Here is a 20,452-nt window from a genome sequence, read left to right on the forward strand (position 1 = left end):
AAAAAAGAATAGTGTGGAATGAAGGGTAGCCAGTGCCCCTGCTTCTGAGGAGTACAGAAACGTGAGAGACTGCGCAGAATTCTCTCCCACTCACCCATTTCTAACAACTAAACACCCCTTATTTCACTCATGAAATTCTTCCTCCACTAGACTACAAACTCAAGACATTTCCCACTTTAATTTCATTCTCATCTGTTTTATTTACCGATAAAACAATGTCTAGCAAACAAAGGATGATCAATAAGTTGTGCTGCATGAATAAATAGATGAAAGGCAAAATTCACAAGAACGAATCACGATGCCAAAACACAGGTAAGACAATAGAGAAATTAATTACTGAGATGCATTGCTTTACCATAAGCCAAATATAATACTGGAACTTTTTAATAATATTTTAATATCTTGGAAAAAGACTATGCTAACTAAAAAAAATTATACAGTGTGTATGTTGAAGATTATTTCAATTTTGTAAATAAACACATACACGTATAGGAAAATCACGAAGGAAAATGTACCAAAAGTTAAGTATTTTTATTTTTTTTTACTTGTTTTAAAACTAAGTGTTTTTAAAAGGGCTAATTATAGGTTATCTGTATTCTCTATCCTTTGTCTTTACTTCCCAAATCTTCTGTAATTTTTATGTATCTTTTTTTAAGATTTTTAACTTATTTATTTGACAGAGAGAGACAAAGTGAGAGAAGGAACACAAACAGGGGGAGTGGGAGAGGGAGAAGCAGGTTTCCCACAGAGCAGGGAGCGGGGCTCAATCCCAGGACTCTGGGATCATGACCTGAGCCGAAGGCAGACGCTTAACGACTGAGCCACCCAGGCACCCCTTTATGTATCATTTTAATCATCAGGAAAAAACAACGTGCTTATTTTGAAGTCTTTATTGTTTTATATTTTTAAGAAAGAAAGAAAGAAAGAAAGAAAGAAAGAAAGAAAGAAAGAAAGAAAGAAAGAAAAGAAAGAAAGAAAGAAAGGAAGGAAGGAAGGAAGGAAGGAAGGAAGGAAGAAAAAGGGAAAGAAAGAAAGGCAAACAGCCTAAAGCCACAGACACTCCTTTTAATCACCTTCACCACGCACAGAAGTCCTCTCCAAGCCCTGGAAGTTGAGAAATTCTGCTAGAGCAAATGGTGATAGCTCATGGTCAGTATTCTTCAGAAAACGGGTAATGAGGATGATCCACAGCACTGAAAGAGAAGGAAGGACATGAACTTGTTACTCTGCCTCCCAGGGTTCCAGAGGGTTTCTTTGGGTACGCAGGCAGGCCGGGCTAAAACCTCCAAGTCCGCAGCCACACACCGCCCCCCCACCAAACCTCTTGTCCCCTGGGGCGCACGCGCACTGAAGCTCCCGAGCCCCGAGCAGAGTCCACCTGCATGCCCAGTGCACGTGCACCTGTAATACAGACACAGAGCCTGATCTAGGTGGCAGTTTACAAGAAGGGTAAGTACTGGGGCATGAATATTGTGGTCACTTCATCCCCAGGTGGAACCGGCCCCTATTGGTGAGAATAGTCACAGTGAGGATTTTGCTGCTTTTTTGTTTTGTTTTTGTTTTTTTACGCATGCGTTCAGCAAATATATAAGGAGCTCCCTCGACAACACAGGGTCCTTCTATTAAGGAACTCCCAGTCTATTGAGGAGATAATATGTACACCTAAATAACCATACCTACAAAATGTGATTACTGTCTTCTTAATTTAGAATTTAAGAGAATACTTGTTGTTCAGTAATCAGTATTACTGACAATCTTTCGTTCAAAACTAAATTCTTATTCTGTAACTAAAATCTTAATCCCCTTATCTTTAAACTCCCTTGCGAACACCTGTCAATTTGACTAGTCTTCCTTCTCCTCCATCCTGAGACCCCCCTGCAGTCTAACTGAACAACTGGAATATGAATAAGTCAAAGTCAAAGGAAGCAGGGGCTCCCAGAGGATCACCTCCTGATGGACAAAGGCAACTCGGGAGTCCATCTTGACTCAAGAAACCAGAGAAATCCAAAGAATCTTATCTGTATACCACTGGGGACACATGAGTCACCAACTTGAGGGTCAATTAATTTCATGACCCATTTATAATTCAGTTCAGTGACATTATACAGCTGAGAAAAAGCCAACAAAAAGATGCATTTGAAACAAATGGATCTGAAAGAAACAGGGAAAAGAATACCCGCCAAGGGGTGCCTGGGTGGTTCAGATGGTTAAGCGTCTGCCTTCGGCACAGGTCATGATCCTGGGGTCCTGGGATGGAGTCCCGCATCGGGCTCCCTGCTCTGCGGGAAGCCTGCTTCTCCCTCTACCTCTCTCTCTTTCTCTCTCTCTCTCTGTCTATCATGAGTAAATAAACAAAATCTTTAAAAAAAAAAAATACCCGCCAAGGAAAAAATGTACATTTGCCTTCGTGGGCCACACTCCTCCATAAAAATATTAACATTACATTTTACAATTGTGTTAGGATAAATAGAATCCAGGCGGGACTCATTATTACGTAGTCATTATTAATGGAATCCTTTTTTCTCCTGATTTTAAAAAGAATTAAAGACGAAGCATTTCCATAGGCCCCCCAGAAGTAGAGTGGACCGTGGGCACTGAGCCTTCTGTGTCTAATGGGTCAGTCGGCCCCGAGTGGGGGTACGCCAGGCACAAGACTAGGGCAGGAAAGCAGTGAATTCCCGATGATGCAAACATTAGCAGTTGTGCTCCCGGTGTTCTGGGTCCCTGCTCACAATGCCGTCAGGTCAGACCCTGAGCTCCGGAGTAAACCTCCAGTCTGCAGTCTACGGGAAGCTCCAGTTTCACTGCTATGTGGAAATCGGGCCTTTGTTCCCGATTTAGGGGAGTGTAGTTCCTCTGCTGACCTCCACACCGCAGAAAACAACCAACGACCCGTGAAATACAACATACAAGTCACTTACAATAGTAGTTTGAAATATCGGAAATTTCTGTTGAGGCCTTCAATTGCTTTCATGTCTTCTGGAGTCAATTCAAAGTCAAAAACCTGAAAGGAAGGAAAGAACTAAATTGAACTCTCTCCAACGCAGCTGGCTTCTACCTGGGAGCTTCAGTTCTTTACAGCTGGGCAGGGGGGTGGGAAAGGGGTGCACTGGGAGGGGGGCAATCCCTGCCATCAGCTCCTAGGGGTGCTGGCCCGAGTTCACCTCCCACCCCGTTCTTCTCCACCCCCTCTCTGCTGCTCCACTCCACAAAAGGCTCATAACACACAATCCCAAATCGTTCTAAGTGAATTGCTTGCAACAGAAAAGAAAAAAAAATCCTTTTTGTCCAACCAAAGGGACAGCTGGACAATCTGGACAAAATCAACCAAACTGTAATCAGGCTTTTCCTTCCCCAGAACCACCTACAATTTGACACAAGCTTGAGCTTAAGCAAGCACTGGAAGGAAGAGCAGCTCCCCTGTAAAGGCCTCTTCAAGAACCTGTTGACTTCAGAAAAAGGCATTTCCTGATCTGCGGTTCAGTCAACCACCTGCTCATTCCAACCCCAAACACCATTCTCTTCCTAGTTGTGTTTGCTCTTCCCTGTAAGAGAAAAATCTTTCTGATTGATCTCTGAGACACTTAGGGATTGATCTTACATCCAGACAGTTCTCCCTTTTGAATAAAGTCTCTTTTACTTACGTCCAGATTTTTTATTTGAAGATACATAGCACCTAATTGAGAGGGAATTAATAGCAAAGCAGACAGATCTTTGGTTAAGAAATATTAAAGCAGGAAACTCATTATTTCATCCAGGGGATGATTTCACAGAAAACTCGGTACCTCTACCTATCCACCTATCTATCTATCATCTATCTATCTATCATCTATCATCTCTCCATCCATCTATCATTCATGTTACAAATATACTCCAGAAGTGATATGTTGTCATGGGGATATGTATTAATATATTGAATTGAATTGAAAAATAAAATGGGATCTTTTTCTGATTGGTTTAACAATGAGATTAGATTTACCTATTGGATATTTCCATAAATTGAATGAACTAAATCTATGGCTTCAAGGTTTTGGAGCAAATGCTTTTAAATAATATGCTCCACAATATCATCTTGTGCAAATACTATACTCAGGATGAAATTTTTGTTGTCATTAGGATGGGCTAGGGCTCCCACAGTTTTTCACAATTCGCTGGAGTTCACAACAAAGTAAGCTGAAGAATACTACTGTTCTGAGGCACCAGGAGATATATGAGAGAGGGTTTAGGGCAACACTACTCATTCATTTGTTAATTTGGCCAGTCCATAAACTTATACCTAGCTTCCTACCTGCCGGGAGCTCTGCTGGGGACAAGGTGTTATAAGATGACCCAGAGAGGGTCATGACATTTAGGGTCTCACAGCCTGGAGAGCACACTGACATATAAACAAGCAATTTGAGTTTAATAAGGAAAAACCCACACAGCCATGCCAAGTGCTATGGTGGTCAAACTGCTGATGGTTTAACAGAGCAGCTAATCCTACTTGGGTTTGATATTGAAATATACATTGGAGTTCATCAGGTGGAGAAGGTAAAAGAGAGGAACCAGGGTTTTAAAAGTTCTTTACTGCATGGAAGGCCTCCTGTAAGGAGCATAGAGGTAAAATCTGCTCAGGGTCACAAAATTAGGAAGAGGTAAAGCCAGAACTAAAGACCATAAAGCCTAGGACTCAGGCTTGTACTCTCTCTCCTACCTGCCTAGCTGCCCCATGGCACACAGGGAGAGATGCCTGGGAATGAATGCACATGGGCACTTGCTGAAAAGCAAGAGAGATAGTCCCCAACACAGCACCCATTCCTCACTTTGGAAAAATACCGCTGCACCTATACCTCAGAGTTCTCTTTGAGTCTCTTCTCGTTGAAGCTCTTGGCCAGGACCACCACCCCCCACTGCGGCTGGAAGCGCAGGGCCACCTGGCCTGGGTTTCTGTTGTGTTTCTTGGCAATGGCATTCAAGATTGGCTCTTCCAAGAGGGATGGGCTACCCCCTGCCATCCTGAGAACAAAAAACACAGATTTGAAGGGTGTGGGACTGAACATCTAGAGTGTGCTGTCACCTTTCCCCAGATTCTCCAGACGATTGAGAGAAGTGGGTATAATATGGTATGATTAAAAGAGAGTTTCATGAATATTCATAGGGATTCATTCATGATTACACCAAACTGGAAACAATTAATGTTTCCATCAACAGATGACTAGAGAAACAACTTGTGGGATATGTGCCCATACAATGAAATATTACACAGCAGCAAACAAGAATAAACTAGACACTTGCAACAACACAGATACATTCCACAGATACTAAGCTAAGCCAAAGAAGCTGGACACAAAGAGTGTGTACTCTATGACTTCTTTTATTTATGAAGTCCTAAAACATACCAAACTAATCCAAATTGAAAAAGGAAATCAGAAAAAATGGTAAGGAAGAAAACATTATGGGGGTTCCTCAAAAAGTTAAAAATAAAACTGGCTTACGATCCAGCAATTGTACTTCTGGGTATTTACCCAAGAATACAAGAACACTAATTCAAAGGGATACATGCACCCCTATGCTTATAGCAGCATTATTTACAATAGCCAAGATACAGAATCAGCCCAAGTGTCCATTGGCTGATGAATGGATAAAGAAGAGGTGGTGTATATATACAATGGAATATTACTCAGCCATAAAAAAGAATGAAATCTTGCTATTTGCAATGACATGGATGGAGCTAGGGAGTATAATGTTAAGTGAAATAAGTCAGTCAGAGAAAGACAAATATCTGATGATTTCACTCATGTGGAATTTAAGAAACAAAGAAGCAAAGGGGAAAAAGTAAGAGAGAGAGAAAGAGATAAATGAAGAAACAGACTCTTAACTGCAGAGAACAAACTGATGGTCATCAGAGGGGAGGGGGGATGGAGGGAGGGTGGAAACAGGTGACGGGGATGAAGGAGGGCACTTGCTGTGATAAGCACCAGGTGTTGTATGGAAGTGTTGACTCACTGTATTGTACACTCGAAACTAACATAACACTGTGTGTTAACTAACTGGAATTAAAATAAATACTTTAAAAAAAAGATGGTGAGGAAGAACTTTTTGGGAAGAAACACAAAAGAATGGTCTTAGGAGATAGCAAGTTTCTGTATCATGGTAGGGGTGTGGGTTATACTGTACATCCATTTGTCAAAATTATACAGCTAAGAGTTATGCATGATATGCTGTGCAAATTTTACCATCAAATTAATAAACAACATTATTAATAACTTAATAAATACCATTTGGAGTGGAGTTTGGAATAGATGGACGCATGGATGAAGCAAGATTGTAAGAAGGTGGGTGATTTTTGAAGCTCGGTGATGGTACATGGGAACTCGCTACATGATCATGTTTACTTTCTGATGTTTGAATCTTTCCACATTAAGATGTTAATAAAAGTGTTTCGTCATCATAGAGTTGTTGACATAGGTTCACTTTGATATTCTCATTACCAGGTTGGGTCCTTTTGGGATCCCAGGGCACTATAGGCAACAAGAACGATGTCCTTGGACTTGCAGAACTCCAGGAGTTTGCTCTGGTTGAGGTAAGGATGACATTCCACCTGTAAATTGCCAAGACCAAAAGATGTCAAAATACATAAGCCAATGACATGTAAATTTGGAAAGTCCTTTGAAGAAATATCTGATACTCTATTAACATATATACTATATTTTCAGATTATTTTTCTCATGTCCTTCTGAAATACCTTCAGATGCTATCAATTTTCAAATGTAATTAAACAATTTTCTTCTTCTTCCTCCTCCTCCCCTTCCTGTTCTCCTCCTCCTCCTCCTCCTTCTTCTTCTCCTTATTCCCCTTCTTCCCTTTTTCTTCTTCTTCTGTAGGCTCCACACCCAATGCAGAGCCCAATGCAGGGCTTGAACTCACGACCCTGATATCAAGACTGAGCTGAGATCAAGAATGGGATGCTTTACTGACTAAGGCACCCAGTTGCCCCTCTTCTCATTTTTTTATTAGTATTTAAAATGATTAGAGACCATTATGCTCAGGTTGTGGCCTCTAAATGCCATTTCCTACTAAAAGAAACCAAGATTCCTTAGAAACCTGGATGATTCCAGGTCTGAACAAAAAAGCTACAAATTGATCCTAGAACATCCTACAGTCCTGAGAGTAAAGAAGATGGGTAAGACAAAGAGGAAGAGGAGGCTTCTGCTGACCAAAATCGTGAACCATTTGCTCATGGATAAGAACGGCAACTGCACTGGATGGGAAAACATCCCATCTGTTAAAACTCATGAATTCACGATGACATGTGTATATGATCACATCTTTAGACCTAACCTCCAGTTTACAGGAAGCACAAAAGACGGAGTAACATGTCAAACTGTATCACAGGCATCAGTCGGTAAAACCAGTTGTGTGGGAAAATTTAAAAGAAAAAAGGCTTAGTTTCTTTCACAAATAAATTGAGAGATAAAGAGGAGGAGGAGGAAGACAAAGGGAAGGAAGGAAGGACTGAAGGACATATTTTAACACATTTTAAATTATTTTCTGCAAATAGATTCCTAGAAGTAAAATAACTAAGATGAAGAGTATAAATATGTGAATGGTTTCTTGCCTCATTTTCAAGCTCTTTTACAAAAGGGCTATAAAACTTTACAATATAATAGTGTTTGAAAATTGGCAACATATGGCGTTATTTTTAATTCAATTAGCCAACATATAGTACATCATTAGTTTCAGATGTAGTGTCCAGTAATTCATCAGTTGCATATAACACCCAGTGCTCATCACATCACGTGCCCTCCTTAATGCCATCACCCAGTTACCTCATCTGCCCAACTACCTCCCCTCCAGCAACCCTCAGTTTGTTTCCCAGAGTTAAGTCTCTCATGGTTTGTCTCCCTCTCTGATTTCTTCCCATCCAGTCTTCCTTCCCTTCCCCTATGATCCTCTGCACCATTTCTTATGTTCCACATATGAGTGAAACCATATGATAATTGTCTTTCTCTGATTGACTTATTTCACTTAGCATAATCCCCTCCAGTTCCATTCACATCGATGTAAATGGTAAGTATTCATTCTTTCTGATATCTGAGTAATATTCCATTGGATTTATGAACCACATCTTTATCCATTCATCTGTCAAAGGACATCTCGGCTCCTTCCACAGTTTGGCTATTGTGGACATTGCTACTATGAACATCGGGCTGCATGTACCCCTTTGGATCACTACATCTGTAACTGTGAGATAAATACCCAGTGGTGCAATTGCTGGATCATAGGGTAGCTCTATTTTCAACTTTTTGAAGAACCTCCATACTGTTTTCCAGAGTGGCTGCACCAGCTTGCATTCCCACCAACAGTGTAGGAGGGTTCCCCTTTCTCCACATCCCCGCCAACATCTGTCGTTTCCTGTCTTGTTAATTTTAGCCATTCTGAATGGTGTGAGGTGGTATCTCATTGAGGTTTTGATTTGGATTTCCCTGATGCCGAGCGATGTGGAGCATTTTTCATGTGTCTGTTGACCATTTGGATGTCTTCTTTGGAGAAATGTCTGTTCATGTCTTCTGCCCATTTCTTGATTGGATTATTTGTTTTTTGGGTGTTGAGAGTTATTTTTTAAAATTATTTCTTTTAATTATGACTTCTCCCTTTCCTCACTCTCCACTTCTTTCCTTCTCTTCTCAGCTCCTCTCTCACTGCCCCGCCACTGCTCCTGTGGGCTTTCTCATGCAGCCCGTGTCATGAAGTCCAGTGGCATTTTCTACCCCTATTTAGACTGGCTGCTCCTCACCAAGGACTGCCCCCCCCCCACCCCGATGACTCACTCAAACCTTTTCAACCCTCTCCTTTGGCTTCCACCATGTTCTCTCTCCCAACTTAGCAACTCATATTCAGTCTCCTAACCAGTGCCCCTTTGCCTGATCCTTAATTAAATGTTGACTTTCCTGCCCTTCCAGTTTATCCTATCTCAGAATAAACTGGAAATTTGCTCCCAGAAATGCTAATCCATTTCTGTGAGTTTAATTACCACCCATAAAGCAAGGACTCCAAAATCTGCACCTCCAGCCCTGACCGACTTCCTGAGCTCCAGACCAGCACTGCCATCTGCCAACTCAGCATCTCCCATTTGGACGTCTCAGAGGAATCTGAGAAGTAGAAATCATACCCTTCCCACTGCCCTCAACCTGTTCATCCTTTGGCATTTCCTCTTGTAATAAAAGGAACAATCCCCTATGCAGTGGACATGAGCCAGAAATTTGGGTCCCATACATTAAGGAAGAGGGTATGAAGGGCAGGAAGCAAGGTAGTCTCCTGTGGGCTGTGGGCTCACCTGGTTGCAGACAGGCTTGTACTTGAGCCCTGGTTTGTTCAGGATCATTTCCAGCTGCTTGTGGTTGAAATTGGATACCCCAATGGACTTGGTTAAACCTGCATCTTTACACTTCTCCATGGCCTGGGGAGGAGGGAAACATGAGGCAAATCTTTAGTGTACTTTGGCCCTTGCATTTGACATTGAACATTTCAAAACTAGGAAATCTGTTTTTAACATATATAATGATTTGACTGAACCAGTTTTATCATTTACATATATTATTTCCTATGATACTTTATCGCTATGTACACGTTTTGTTTCCTTGAGTCCATTAACATGCACAACCAGGACAACAAATAGACATTGAAAAGCTTTTAAGTTGCCCCTCAGCTCCCCGCTCTCTTCCGCAGCACCTGTTTTGCTATTAAGCCCATAACAGTTCTTTGGGGCGCCTGGGTGGCTCAGTCATTAAGCGTCTGCCTTCGGCTCAGGTCATGATTCCAGGTCCTGGGATCGAGCCCCGCATCGGGCTCCCTGCTCCGCGGGAAGCCTGCTTCTCCCTCTCCCACTCCCCTGCTTGTGTTCCCTCTCTTGCTGTGTCTCTCTCTCTGTCAAATAAATAAATAAAATCTTTAAAAAAAAAAAAAAAAGCCCATAACAGTTCTTTAACAAATGGTATCAGGGTCAAGGACAAAGAGAAACTCTCAGATTTTCCACCAAAGGAAGATCCTTCTGCTTCCTCTTTCCTTGAATGGTGAAAAAAGTGTATGGAATGGGGTACACAAGGGCAAGCTTCGCTCCTACAGCCCACCCTTCTGCTAAGTCAGACAGCAGTCCTTCCCTCCCGCTGTGGGTGCATTTACTTGTGCTGGATAGAGCTCTACCTCCTTTTGAGCTTGCTGCTGACAATCCCCCTTATGGGGCTGGCAGATTCAACCTGATCCATGGAGCAAAGAAACCTCCACTTAGAACCACAGAAGTTAGATTAAAAATAGACCTAAGAGGCCATCCTGTTCAACGCCCTTGCTGTATAGATGAGAACACTGATGTACGTCGAGGCTCAGCCACCTGTCTGAAAGCAGACAATTGATGGAGCCAGAACCCATGTCTCCTGACTCCCCACCCAGTGACCTCTACCTCACTGCACAGTGCCTCTCGGGTCTAGTAGCCACACTTACTGCCCACGTGTCACACAGGTCCACCGTCTGTAAAATAACCTCCCCGTTGGCATCCTTGGGCATAAACTCCTCCCCAGGCTGGAATACGGAGAGGAGAGAGAAGGAGGAAGAAGGTTTGTTTAAAGAATGACCTTTCTGGTGCCTAAGGAGCTTGGTCACATGACCTTTAAAAAGTTGTGATTACTGATGAGAGTGTATGTGTGAATTTGTGCATGCAGGTGTGTGTGTGTTGTGGAGAAGAAATGGGGAGAGGGAGGAGAACAAGAATCAGGAGAGACTGTAACTAAGTACCTCCTCTCCCTCCTATCCACACACACCCCTAAACTCTGCCAAGAATCAGTTTTCGTACTGTTGGAATTGATTTCACAAGGACAGGCTGGTTTGGATGATAGGAACTCCCTTTACTAATAAGCAATGTGTTTCAGCTTCAGTTTATGACAACCTGTCAGAGATGGTGAGGTTACCAGACATGGTCAGTGAATGTCCACTCTGATGAGAGGTTGGATCAGCGAAGCCCAAAGAAGCCCAGGGGTGCAGTGAGGACCAACCCACGGTACCATATCATGATTGGGCTGAGAGGTCCATATGGGAGGGACTCTTCCCCTACAGAGGTAGGGGTTTCCCATATCGATGCAGTCAGTTATAACTTAACGTTCTTGAGGACACTGATCGCTAAGGGACCACAGACAGGAGCACATCACTTAGACGTGTAGGGCACTGTCCTCAACTCTTTGAGGTAGAGACAAAGAGATCATTGAATTTCAATCATTCTGCAGGCTATGGGATGAGGAAAAAAAATCTCAGTGGTGAGATGACAGAAGTGTCAACAAGAGTCATAAGTCATGGAGCAATTCTATGCACCACACCCAAGCCTACCTCTCAGTCAGAACCCCGACAATCTATCAGGAAGGAGGAAACGAGGTGTGGCAGCAGTGATGGGCATAACAAGGAAAAGCAGAAGCTGACCTTCATGACGAGTGGCAAATGTAATGAAGAGATCCACAGAGTCCAGCTGAAGTGCCTTCAGTGATCTTTCCAGGGCTGGTCGAACCAATTCCGGGCAACGGAAAGTAGTCCAAAGCTGCAGTGACCAAAAGAAGTGATTTCACACATTTGGGGACCAAAATTAAGCATCTCAGTTACAAGATTGAGAAGTGAGTAGCAAGTCACTGGGGTGGTCTAAAAATAAGAAACGCCGGGACTAAATTCATCACTTGGTGTGACTGGGGTCCTTCAGGGGCACTGAGCTGTATTCGAGTGATGGTAGGAAAACTGAATGAACTTGGATGGGCCAGGGAGAGCAGCCCAAACATCCCACAGGTCAGAAAAGTCATCTCTGAAGGGAGAGTCAGGAAGTGTCATGCAAGGGGAACAGAATCTGCCTGGAAGGAATTCTGCCACTTTCTAGAAACAGGGTGTCCCTGATGGAGACACTCATAGGGTCATTCTGTAGAGACCCCTGCTCTCTTGACATTGGAAGCACCGTTTTCCACCTAAGAACATTTTACAAATCTCAGGAAATTCAATGCTGACTTGAAGAACCTATTTTTGAGTCAGGCTCCCTTCTGTGAATACTAGGTCAACCACACGTGGATATGTCCTGAGAGAATCTGCTGAAGAATAAAAGGAGTGGACCCCACCTGTGGTGGCTCAGCTGAGCCATACAATGGATAAAAAACATACATATTACTAATCATGTTTCACGTGTGAATGCGGTCTGCTCTCCTACCTCTCACATGCTTCAAGCAAAGCAAGCTTTTTTCGTTCTCTACTTTTCTACAATGGGTCCCTACGATGTGAGAAGGTACATAAATTATTCAAACCAAGACCAAAGGTTGTTTTTTGTGTTTTGCAAGATAATGTATCTAGCAGTGACTTCCCATCACTGGCCCACAGCACCTTGGTGGTGTAGAATGTGTCCTCTCTCTTCACGGTGCCTTCAGCGATCTTCTCTCGAATGGCCTTGCCGACTTCCTCCTCATTTTGATAGACATATGCTGCATCGAAGTGTCGGAAACCTACGTCAATCGCCACTTTGGTGGCCTCACCGGCCTTGCTTTTAGGAATCTATAAAATATAAATTAGGAGGGCTGGTAATCCACCTGACACAGAGAAGTAATGTATTTCCTTAATGGCATGTTGGCCAGCTATTTCTGCGTGTCCCCTGCTCCCCTGGGGGGGTGATGCAAGCCTCGGTAACAAACCTGTACTCTGGGGGCACAGACCTCTCATCTCAGAGGAGTTAGTGAAACAGGCTTCACCAAGGACCACAGAAAATCAACTCTCACTCAATAAGGAATTCGTTGTATGGAAGTTACTAAGAGGAAAGCTTCTGACACTAGAGAGAACTTCTAAGTATATAGATGTACATAGATATGGTTACAGGAGACAGAGACAGGATAAAAGGGACGGCATGTATTTTTGGTTTAGAATTGAAAATGAGGCCATAATAGCCATTCTCCATCCAATTATATATATATACATATATATATATACACATATACATATATATATGTATATATATATCACATTTTCTTTATATGTATATATCACACAACAGAATATTATTCAGCTTTAAAGAAAGATATCCTCCATTTGCAACAAATGGATGAACCTATGCTAAGTGAGATAAGGCAGACAGACAGAGAAAGACAACTACTGCATGGTGTCACTTATATACGGGATCTGAAAAAAAAATTCCATTTCCTAGAAACAGAAAGTAGAAAAGGGATTGCCAGGGGCCAGGAGTTGGGGAAATGGGGAGACATTAGTAAAATGGTGCCAACTTTCAGCTATAAAACAAGGTCTAAGGAACTCATGTATATCATGGTAACTATTGTTGATAACCCCGTCCTGTAGAATTGAAATTTGTTAAGAAGATAGAAGATAAATGTTCTCACCAGAAAAGAAATGAAGGCATAAATATGTGAGGTGAGGGATGAGTTAGACTTGATGGGACGAATATTCTCACCATGTATACATATATCAAATAATCATGTCGTGCAGTTTAAATATCTTACAATTTTGTGAATTTTACCTCAGTAAAGCTGACAAAAAACAAATCAATAGTATACCAATTGGATTAAAGGAAAATAATGGCTGATTTTCAGGGAGATTGAGAGAGAATTAAAGGAGAAATATACTACATGATGCCCATCATTGTGACACAATTGTCATTCTATGAGCTTGGCACTAAACATATCCGTGCACACTCACCCAAAGTCTTCCAGCTGGAAGCACCCACAACTCTGCCTGGGAATTTCTGTGGCCACCAGTCTTTGGGAGAGGTTCTCAGTCATCAGGTAGAGAAGATGTGTTGACCACTGGACGCTACTTCACCTCTCTACCTGACCACTGCAGGCCTCACACTATGGGCCCATGAACGGAACAGACATGCTGGAAGGGATTAAGACTGCGCCTGGGCCAACTTCATGTGCTACTTCTCACTAGAGCTCTTTTAGACCCCACTGTTTGTAAATGTGTGGCCCGTCAGCAGCAGCAGAGACTGACACCGAGTCTTGGTAAGGTACCATTCCTCGAGGAGGCAAGCCAGCCCCTGAGTGGCAAGTTGATTGTATTAAACACCCCACCCCAGTGGGGAGGGAAGCAAGGAATTCATCTTTACTGAGACTACCACGTTCTATGGATGAGTTTCTATGTATGTCCCCTTCACAGTCCCTCGGCCAGCATTACGATGTAAGAGCTCTCAGAGAGTTTGGCTTGTCATTACAGGATCTCATGCACTAGCGCTTTGACCCCTTTATAGTGAAGGATATGCACCAATGAGCTCCTGACCACAGAATGCATTGGTTCTCTGAAGATACTGCATCTTCAAGAAGCGACGGGCATGACAGAATGTCGAACGGCTTCTTGAGGGTACAACCGCAAGAGCCAGGTTGCAAGGAAGGACACTGTAGGTTTAGGACACTGTCATTGAAGATGCGATATATTACTTTGAACTAGTAACAATCATGTGGTGCCACAATCCTCATACCTGATTCAGTGACCAAGGGCTAGAAATACAAGTGGCCTCTTTGAATTAGTGTGGGTTCCTCCAGATGGTGAAACCAAGGCAAGGATCCCAAAGCAAGTAATTTACTGGAGGGGCAAAGGGTACACCAGTAGGGGTGTGAGCAAGTGGGAGAAGGAAGAGAGCCAGTAAACACTGCTCTATCACAGTTGCCACTATGAACCCCATGCTCATGGGAAACATATAGCTCCCAAGAAGCGAGGGACCGAGAATGTTCCTAGATAATTCCAGTCAGTAAATTGCTACGGGCTGCTCCTGGAGGCTTTGCGTAAGTCCCCGGCGTTCAGGTGAGGAGACGCAAATGCGGGCAGCTGGAAGTCAGGCTAAGCGCCAGGGGTTCACGGGGAGCGTACGGGTGGGACAACCGCACCTGCCACACACTATCATCCCCACTCCTAGTTATCTGCTTGGGGAGTTTCTGTTGCCCGTTTGCTCAGCTTCAGGATGCGCCAGATTCATGATCCTGGTTCCCAGGAGGGAAACCTTCAACCAGGTGACCTAGTAAGGGTTCCACCTAACTAATGCCCTGGCGGCCACCTGTTTTTCAGAAGTAGAGAGAGTGGTCTCTGTATAATGGCTGCAGGGAGGAGGATGTCTGGAATTCAGAGAAGTCACTAGGGCAGCCCTGGGTGCTTCTGTACCTGGTAATAACTGTGAATGGACAATTTGAGCAAGTACCACGGACAAGGGCACAGGAAGCAGGTGCTCGGACCCCTAAGTGATTGCCCCGTTAAGCCAGCAGCCTAGAGCAGTGGAAGTGACACATGACTGGAATCTTTTTAAAAAGTTGGAACGATATTTCAAAATTATTCATGATGTTGTCATTAAAGATCTGTCTTTACAACAACTACAAAACCAAGACTTATACCAGGGGACACTCTCCGCTGCGCCAACCGGGTCTGCGGGCCGCCAGAGTATTCCTCGTCCCTCTGCCAGCCATTTGAGATTCCAGTCATGCTGGAATGGCCTCTTCTACTGAAATGGAGCCGTCACACTGCCCGTTAGAATGTCTGAGTCTGACTTCCAGCCTCACTTAAGCTCAGCTCACCTCCTCCTGGAAGCCTTCCCAGCACATCCCAGCTCCCATCAGCCTCCTCTTTCTGAACCCCTCACTTCTCCTGGCACCTAGCGATCTAACATTGAGCCTTGTTGAGTGGCTGTTGTCCCGGGCATCAGGTGTCTTCCTCTGGCTGTCGAAGCCCCAAAGACATGGAGCTATCTTCTGTGCAAACTCTCACCACCGCTGGGGTAGATTTTAACACCAAGTAGAAGCTTAATCATGACTGTTGAATTGGTTAATTGATTTATTCATTAATAATGACATATTCCACCTGTACTTTCTTGAGAGCCTCACTCATGAGATCAGAAGGGGTATTATTCCTTTCTGCCCACTGTGTCAAATGCTCGTTTATTTATTCTAATATTTATCTCAGCCTCTGATAAAATGCACACACTGGCTTCACATACAGGGGGCTAGGTGAGGCTGAAAAGACACTTGCCTCTGTGAAAAAAATTGCATGCACAGATACTGGAACATGCTTCTTGCTTCTGCCATGACCCACAGGACACTAGTGTGGGGCTGGGGGGGTCACATTCAGAAAAAGAACTCCGCTCAGGGTGGAAGAGAAGTTCCCATCTTACTCTGTACCTTTTGCACCATACAAAGCACAGGCACATGTTACTTTGGGTCAGTGTGGAGATAATGGGCTGTTTTGATTCTATCCTCTGTGGCACTTTTCTGTCTTTAACAACAGTAGGTTGGATATAAATATGGAAGAACATACCCTCTGCTTAAGCTATAATGGTGGACACGAGATAATTATGTCACGCAAACAAACTGGCCTTGTCTGAGAGCCATTAGCTGGTGATAGTTCAGGCACTAACCTACTGCTTGAAATAATAGCAGGTTCTCCTAGGATGAAAGATTTTGGTGATGTGCCAATGAACCTACAGCAAAGCAGCTACGAAGCGGTCATGTCATCCTGCCCCCTGCACCCACTGCCCATCAGGAGCTTCTAACAAAGAGCAGAGTGGCTCTGACCGAGGCAGCAGGTGGCGGCAGGAGGGGCAGCCCCAGCTCAGATTTTAAACAGGTGAGAAATAAGAAAGAATAATAGCACTTACCCAGGAGTGTTGTCGAGGAATTAAAAAAAAAAAAAAAAATGCATGGAAAGCACTTAAAATACACAGTAAGCATTCAGTATGCATTGCAGTAAAATAATAAATAATAATAATAAATAATAATCCACCCTCAAAATGATCACCTCTGGATCCCCAGAATCAACAGCTCGCCATCCCACTTAGTGCAAAGTTAGAGATCATGAAATGAAGACCCAAATGAGTCCTGCCAGGATTCATCACCCGGAGTGCACGAGGCATGGGGTGCATGTCTGCTGACCACCCTTCCAGGGCTGTTCATGGTCAACCCTCCGGTCGCCTGGGTTCCACCTATGTCATTAGAAGCAAGAGTGCCAAACCCGAGCACAGGCATGATGTGCCCATCATTCAGTTTCACGGAACAACTCCGGTTGAGGTCCATCACTGTCCATAGTCCCGGCTAATCTGGCTCTGTCTCTCCTCCCTCTTCCTGACAGAGAGCCAAGAGAAGACAAGGCTCCAGTGTCCTTTATTGCTACCAACAACGAGGTAGGTGGGGCTGGGCTTGCAGACTCCAGCTATTGAACGATGAAACTGGAATCAATCCAATGACGTTCATGTCTTTCTTTCAGGTCCCTGCAGACATCTCTTGCAGGAACTGCGCCCAGAAATGTCACGCAAGTCACGGGAGTTTGAATTTTCTCCTCAGCATTGCTCACTAATTGATCCTAGTTATAAAAAATAATTTAAGAAGGGTAGAGTACCAACCATGGCAGATGCTGCTGGTAGGTTATACCAGTCAAGGACTGAGCATTTCACTATTAAATTTAGCATCATGGAAGTCACCAGTGACATGAGTAAAACAGTTTTAGTGGGATGATAAGGCTGAAAACCCCCGTGGGGTGAGAGAACGGGAATTAGAGGCGGTGAATGAAGAAAGATCTGTGAAGGAACTGAACCAGGAAAGTAGAGAGACATGAGGTAGAGGTTGAAGAGTGTTGTATAAAAGGGAAAGAACCGGGCACCTGGGTGGCTCAGATGGTTAAGCATCTGCCTTCGGCTCAGGTCATGATCCCAGGGTCCTGGGATTAAGTCCCGCATCGGTCTCCCTGCTAGGCGGGGAGCCTGCTTCTCTCTCTGCCTCTGCCTCTCTGTCTCTCTGACTCTCATGAATAAATAAATAAAAAAAAAAAAAAAAAGGGAAAGAACCTACATTATAACAGGGACGGTGGGGGAGACAAGACGCCGGAGCATAGATGCAGTATCTGTGCGGATGTTGAAAACGCCAGGAATGAAGAGAGAAACAGTATTACAGAATGAGCCAGAACTAGGAGTTAAAATCTTCAAGGAACGAGACTGAATGATGGTGAGGGTGGAGGCCAGGGACCACAACCATGAGAGGTGGCCTGAGACATGGCTGTTTCCGGGGGGCCACCACCCCCATCTCCACACTGCCAGGAAAGCGGCATCCATGAGGAGGAAACATGTTTGGGCTAGAAAGAAAGGGAAGGGGTGGGTATGCGGTCAGAAGTCCAGGATTTAGAATTTTGTGACAATGGGTGGAGCCCCAGCTCCAGAGGGAACACTAGGAGGGCTTTCAAGTGAGCCAGGAGTGAGCCATGCTCATGAAGTAGGAGGGACAGAGCGCAGAGAAGAAGGTTTAGGGGACTGGGATGAGCTGGGAGTCCCGGGCTCTTCAGATGACAGACATAAGCTGGGGTGAGGAGCAGATGACAGCAATTCTGACGTTATCCTGGCAAGAGGCGGTGGGAGGTTGTGCACACAGCAGTGAGGGCCTTGCTAGCCACAGGCAGAGCTCTGGAACTTTTTCTTGACAACTGACAAAGGAGACATGGTGGCCCAGGGAGCAGAGGGCTCACCTTAGACAGAGAAACCCCCTCTATTGAATCCAGACATCTTGAGAATTGATAACAGCAGAGAATTTTTTCCTCTATGGTAAACTATCACATTCCTGCCAGGTGAAAAAGTAACCATCATGCACCATACAGGGGATGCCTGCTTCTCTCTCGAAACTTGGGGAGCTGGATACTGAAAGGAAACACTGATAGAAGGAAACAAGAAAGGAAGAAGGCAAATTGTCTTATTCCCCACTGGAGGGCAAGCCTCGGATGCATGACTCAACGGGAGAGGGCGGGCACTGCCACGGCCCGGGAGGGAGCCCACACGGAGAAGTTACGCTGGGTGGGAAAGCCTCAGGGGAAGGGGCAAGAAGGAGTGGTCCTCTCTTTGAATCAGTCCCTGGAAAAGAGGCAGAGTTGGGGTTAGTGAACAACACACAGTTGGATAGCTTTCTGGAAGTCATGAGAAAGTGCTGGACTTGAGGAGGTTAAAAGATGTGCTGAGAGAAAGTCTTTTCTGGAGTCAACAAGAGGTTTGTTTTACCACAAAATGTATTTCTTCTTTACTCTGCCTATTTCCCAAGAGACCTTGGTGATCTAGTGCTTATGATGGAGGAAAGTTTCAATTCAATGCAAGCATGTTGGCCATGGTGGCCGAGGGCCACCACAGCCTAACTGTGCACAGGAACAACTGTGTTCCCTGGAGGAGGCTGCTCGCTGTAAGTTTCAGGGGAGAGCTAACCTAGCCCTAAGGACAAAATGAGACATGGATGGACTCTGACTCAATATCCCTTTAGAGGACCACAGTGCATTTTCAACTGTAGGACCTAAGAAATCTTACAGTTCAAGGAAAAAGATTGTACAAATATATTTTCTTGAGGAAGGATTTTGCTCAACAAAACTCTTAACTTTCTCACACACACATATTCATACACAAGTCATTTCCAATCTGTTCTCCTTACCCAGCCCTTGCTGTGGCTATAGGTCTTTGCCTCTGTGTAGTCATGTGCAGCTGGGGGTGGGAGAGATGAGGGGTTCCCCAGCTCTGGCCTCCAATTATCAAGGTATCTGCAGGGGGTGCACTGTTTCCCCATGCCATTTCCAGGGTAATGTCTGCTACTTCTAGAACTGCCATTTATTCTTTTCCTGTACCTTCTCTAGTTCCTGTGCCAAATGCAAACGTACTAAACTGTAAGCCCTAAAAACGTAAGTGTACCAAGAGACCCTTGGCCAGTGGCCCCACTCCCTGCCTCCTGAGAAGGTGGACACCAGCCTCGGAAACACTATTAGAACAGTGCAAAAAACAGAATGATTTAAAAAAGAATGGCCCTCATTTTATGAGCTTCTTTCCAATAAGCTGGGATCAAAAGAGAGAACCCATGTGGCTCCGAGTGAGCACAGACAAGCTAGGTTTGTGTTTTCAGCAGTTCTAACATGCCACCAAAAGCCTGTGGTCACTGTGAGTCAGCAGTATTTTGCAAAGAGGGTTGGGGTGGCATTTCTGATAGCAGCAAAGCAGAAATTCCTGATACCAAATACGCAGGTAGGTCAAAGTCTCACTCCCCTTGTATTCCCTACAGAATGCAATGCCAGGTACTAATCAGATATGCCATGCATTGTTTTTAGCTTTCTACAGGAAGGAGGGGTTTCTCAATTCTCCAGGTGGTTCTGGAGGCCAACGCTGGCATGGCTCACTCAGTCAGATGAGGGTAGGAACGAGAGCAAAAGGGGTTCCACGTGTCCATGTCACTGGGCATTACTGGATAGTCCCCAGTGAGGCCTCTGGAAGGGGAAGGTAGCTCTGTGTCCTTTATTATGTCACTGAAGGTAGAAATGATGGGCCCATGGTTACATCAAATGGCAATCTTCCTTTACCTTGTTTGGGACACTGACTGTCAAGCTTCTCTTCAATCATGTTCAGGGAAAAATTAAAAGTAAAATCTCCTGCCAACACAGAAAACTCCTCTGCATGCATGCAGAAAAGAAAGTA

The 20,452-nt window shown here is 44.2% G+C and overlaps 1 protein-coding gene across 1 annotated transcript; it reads right to left on the bottom strand.

Moving 5' to 3' along the window:
* Positions 1 to 943: 943 nt before the first annotated feature.
* On the bottom strand, positions 944 to 17,045 carry LOC118520383 (aldo-keto reductase family 1 member C15-like). Its single transcript, XM_078074079.1, is given in 10 exon segments — positions 944 to 1,193; positions 2,922 to 3,004; positions 4,830 to 4,995; positions 6,471 to 6,580; positions 9,317 to 9,439; positions 10,477 to 10,554; positions 11,443 to 11,464; positions 11,466 to 11,557; positions 12,376 to 12,545; positions 16,961 to 17,045. Coding segments are annotated over 10 exon segments (972 nt in total). The 3' UTR covers positions 944 to 1,150.
* Between the last annotated feature and the right edge of the window lie 3,407 nt (positions 17,046 to 20,452).

Source organism: Halichoerus grypus, chromosome 6, assembly GCF_964656455.1.
Source record: "Halichoerus grypus chromosome 6, mHalGry1.hap1.1, whole genome shotgun sequence".
Classification (NCBI taxonomy): Eukaryota; Metazoa; Chordata; class Mammalia; order Carnivora; family Phocidae; genus Halichoerus; species Halichoerus grypus.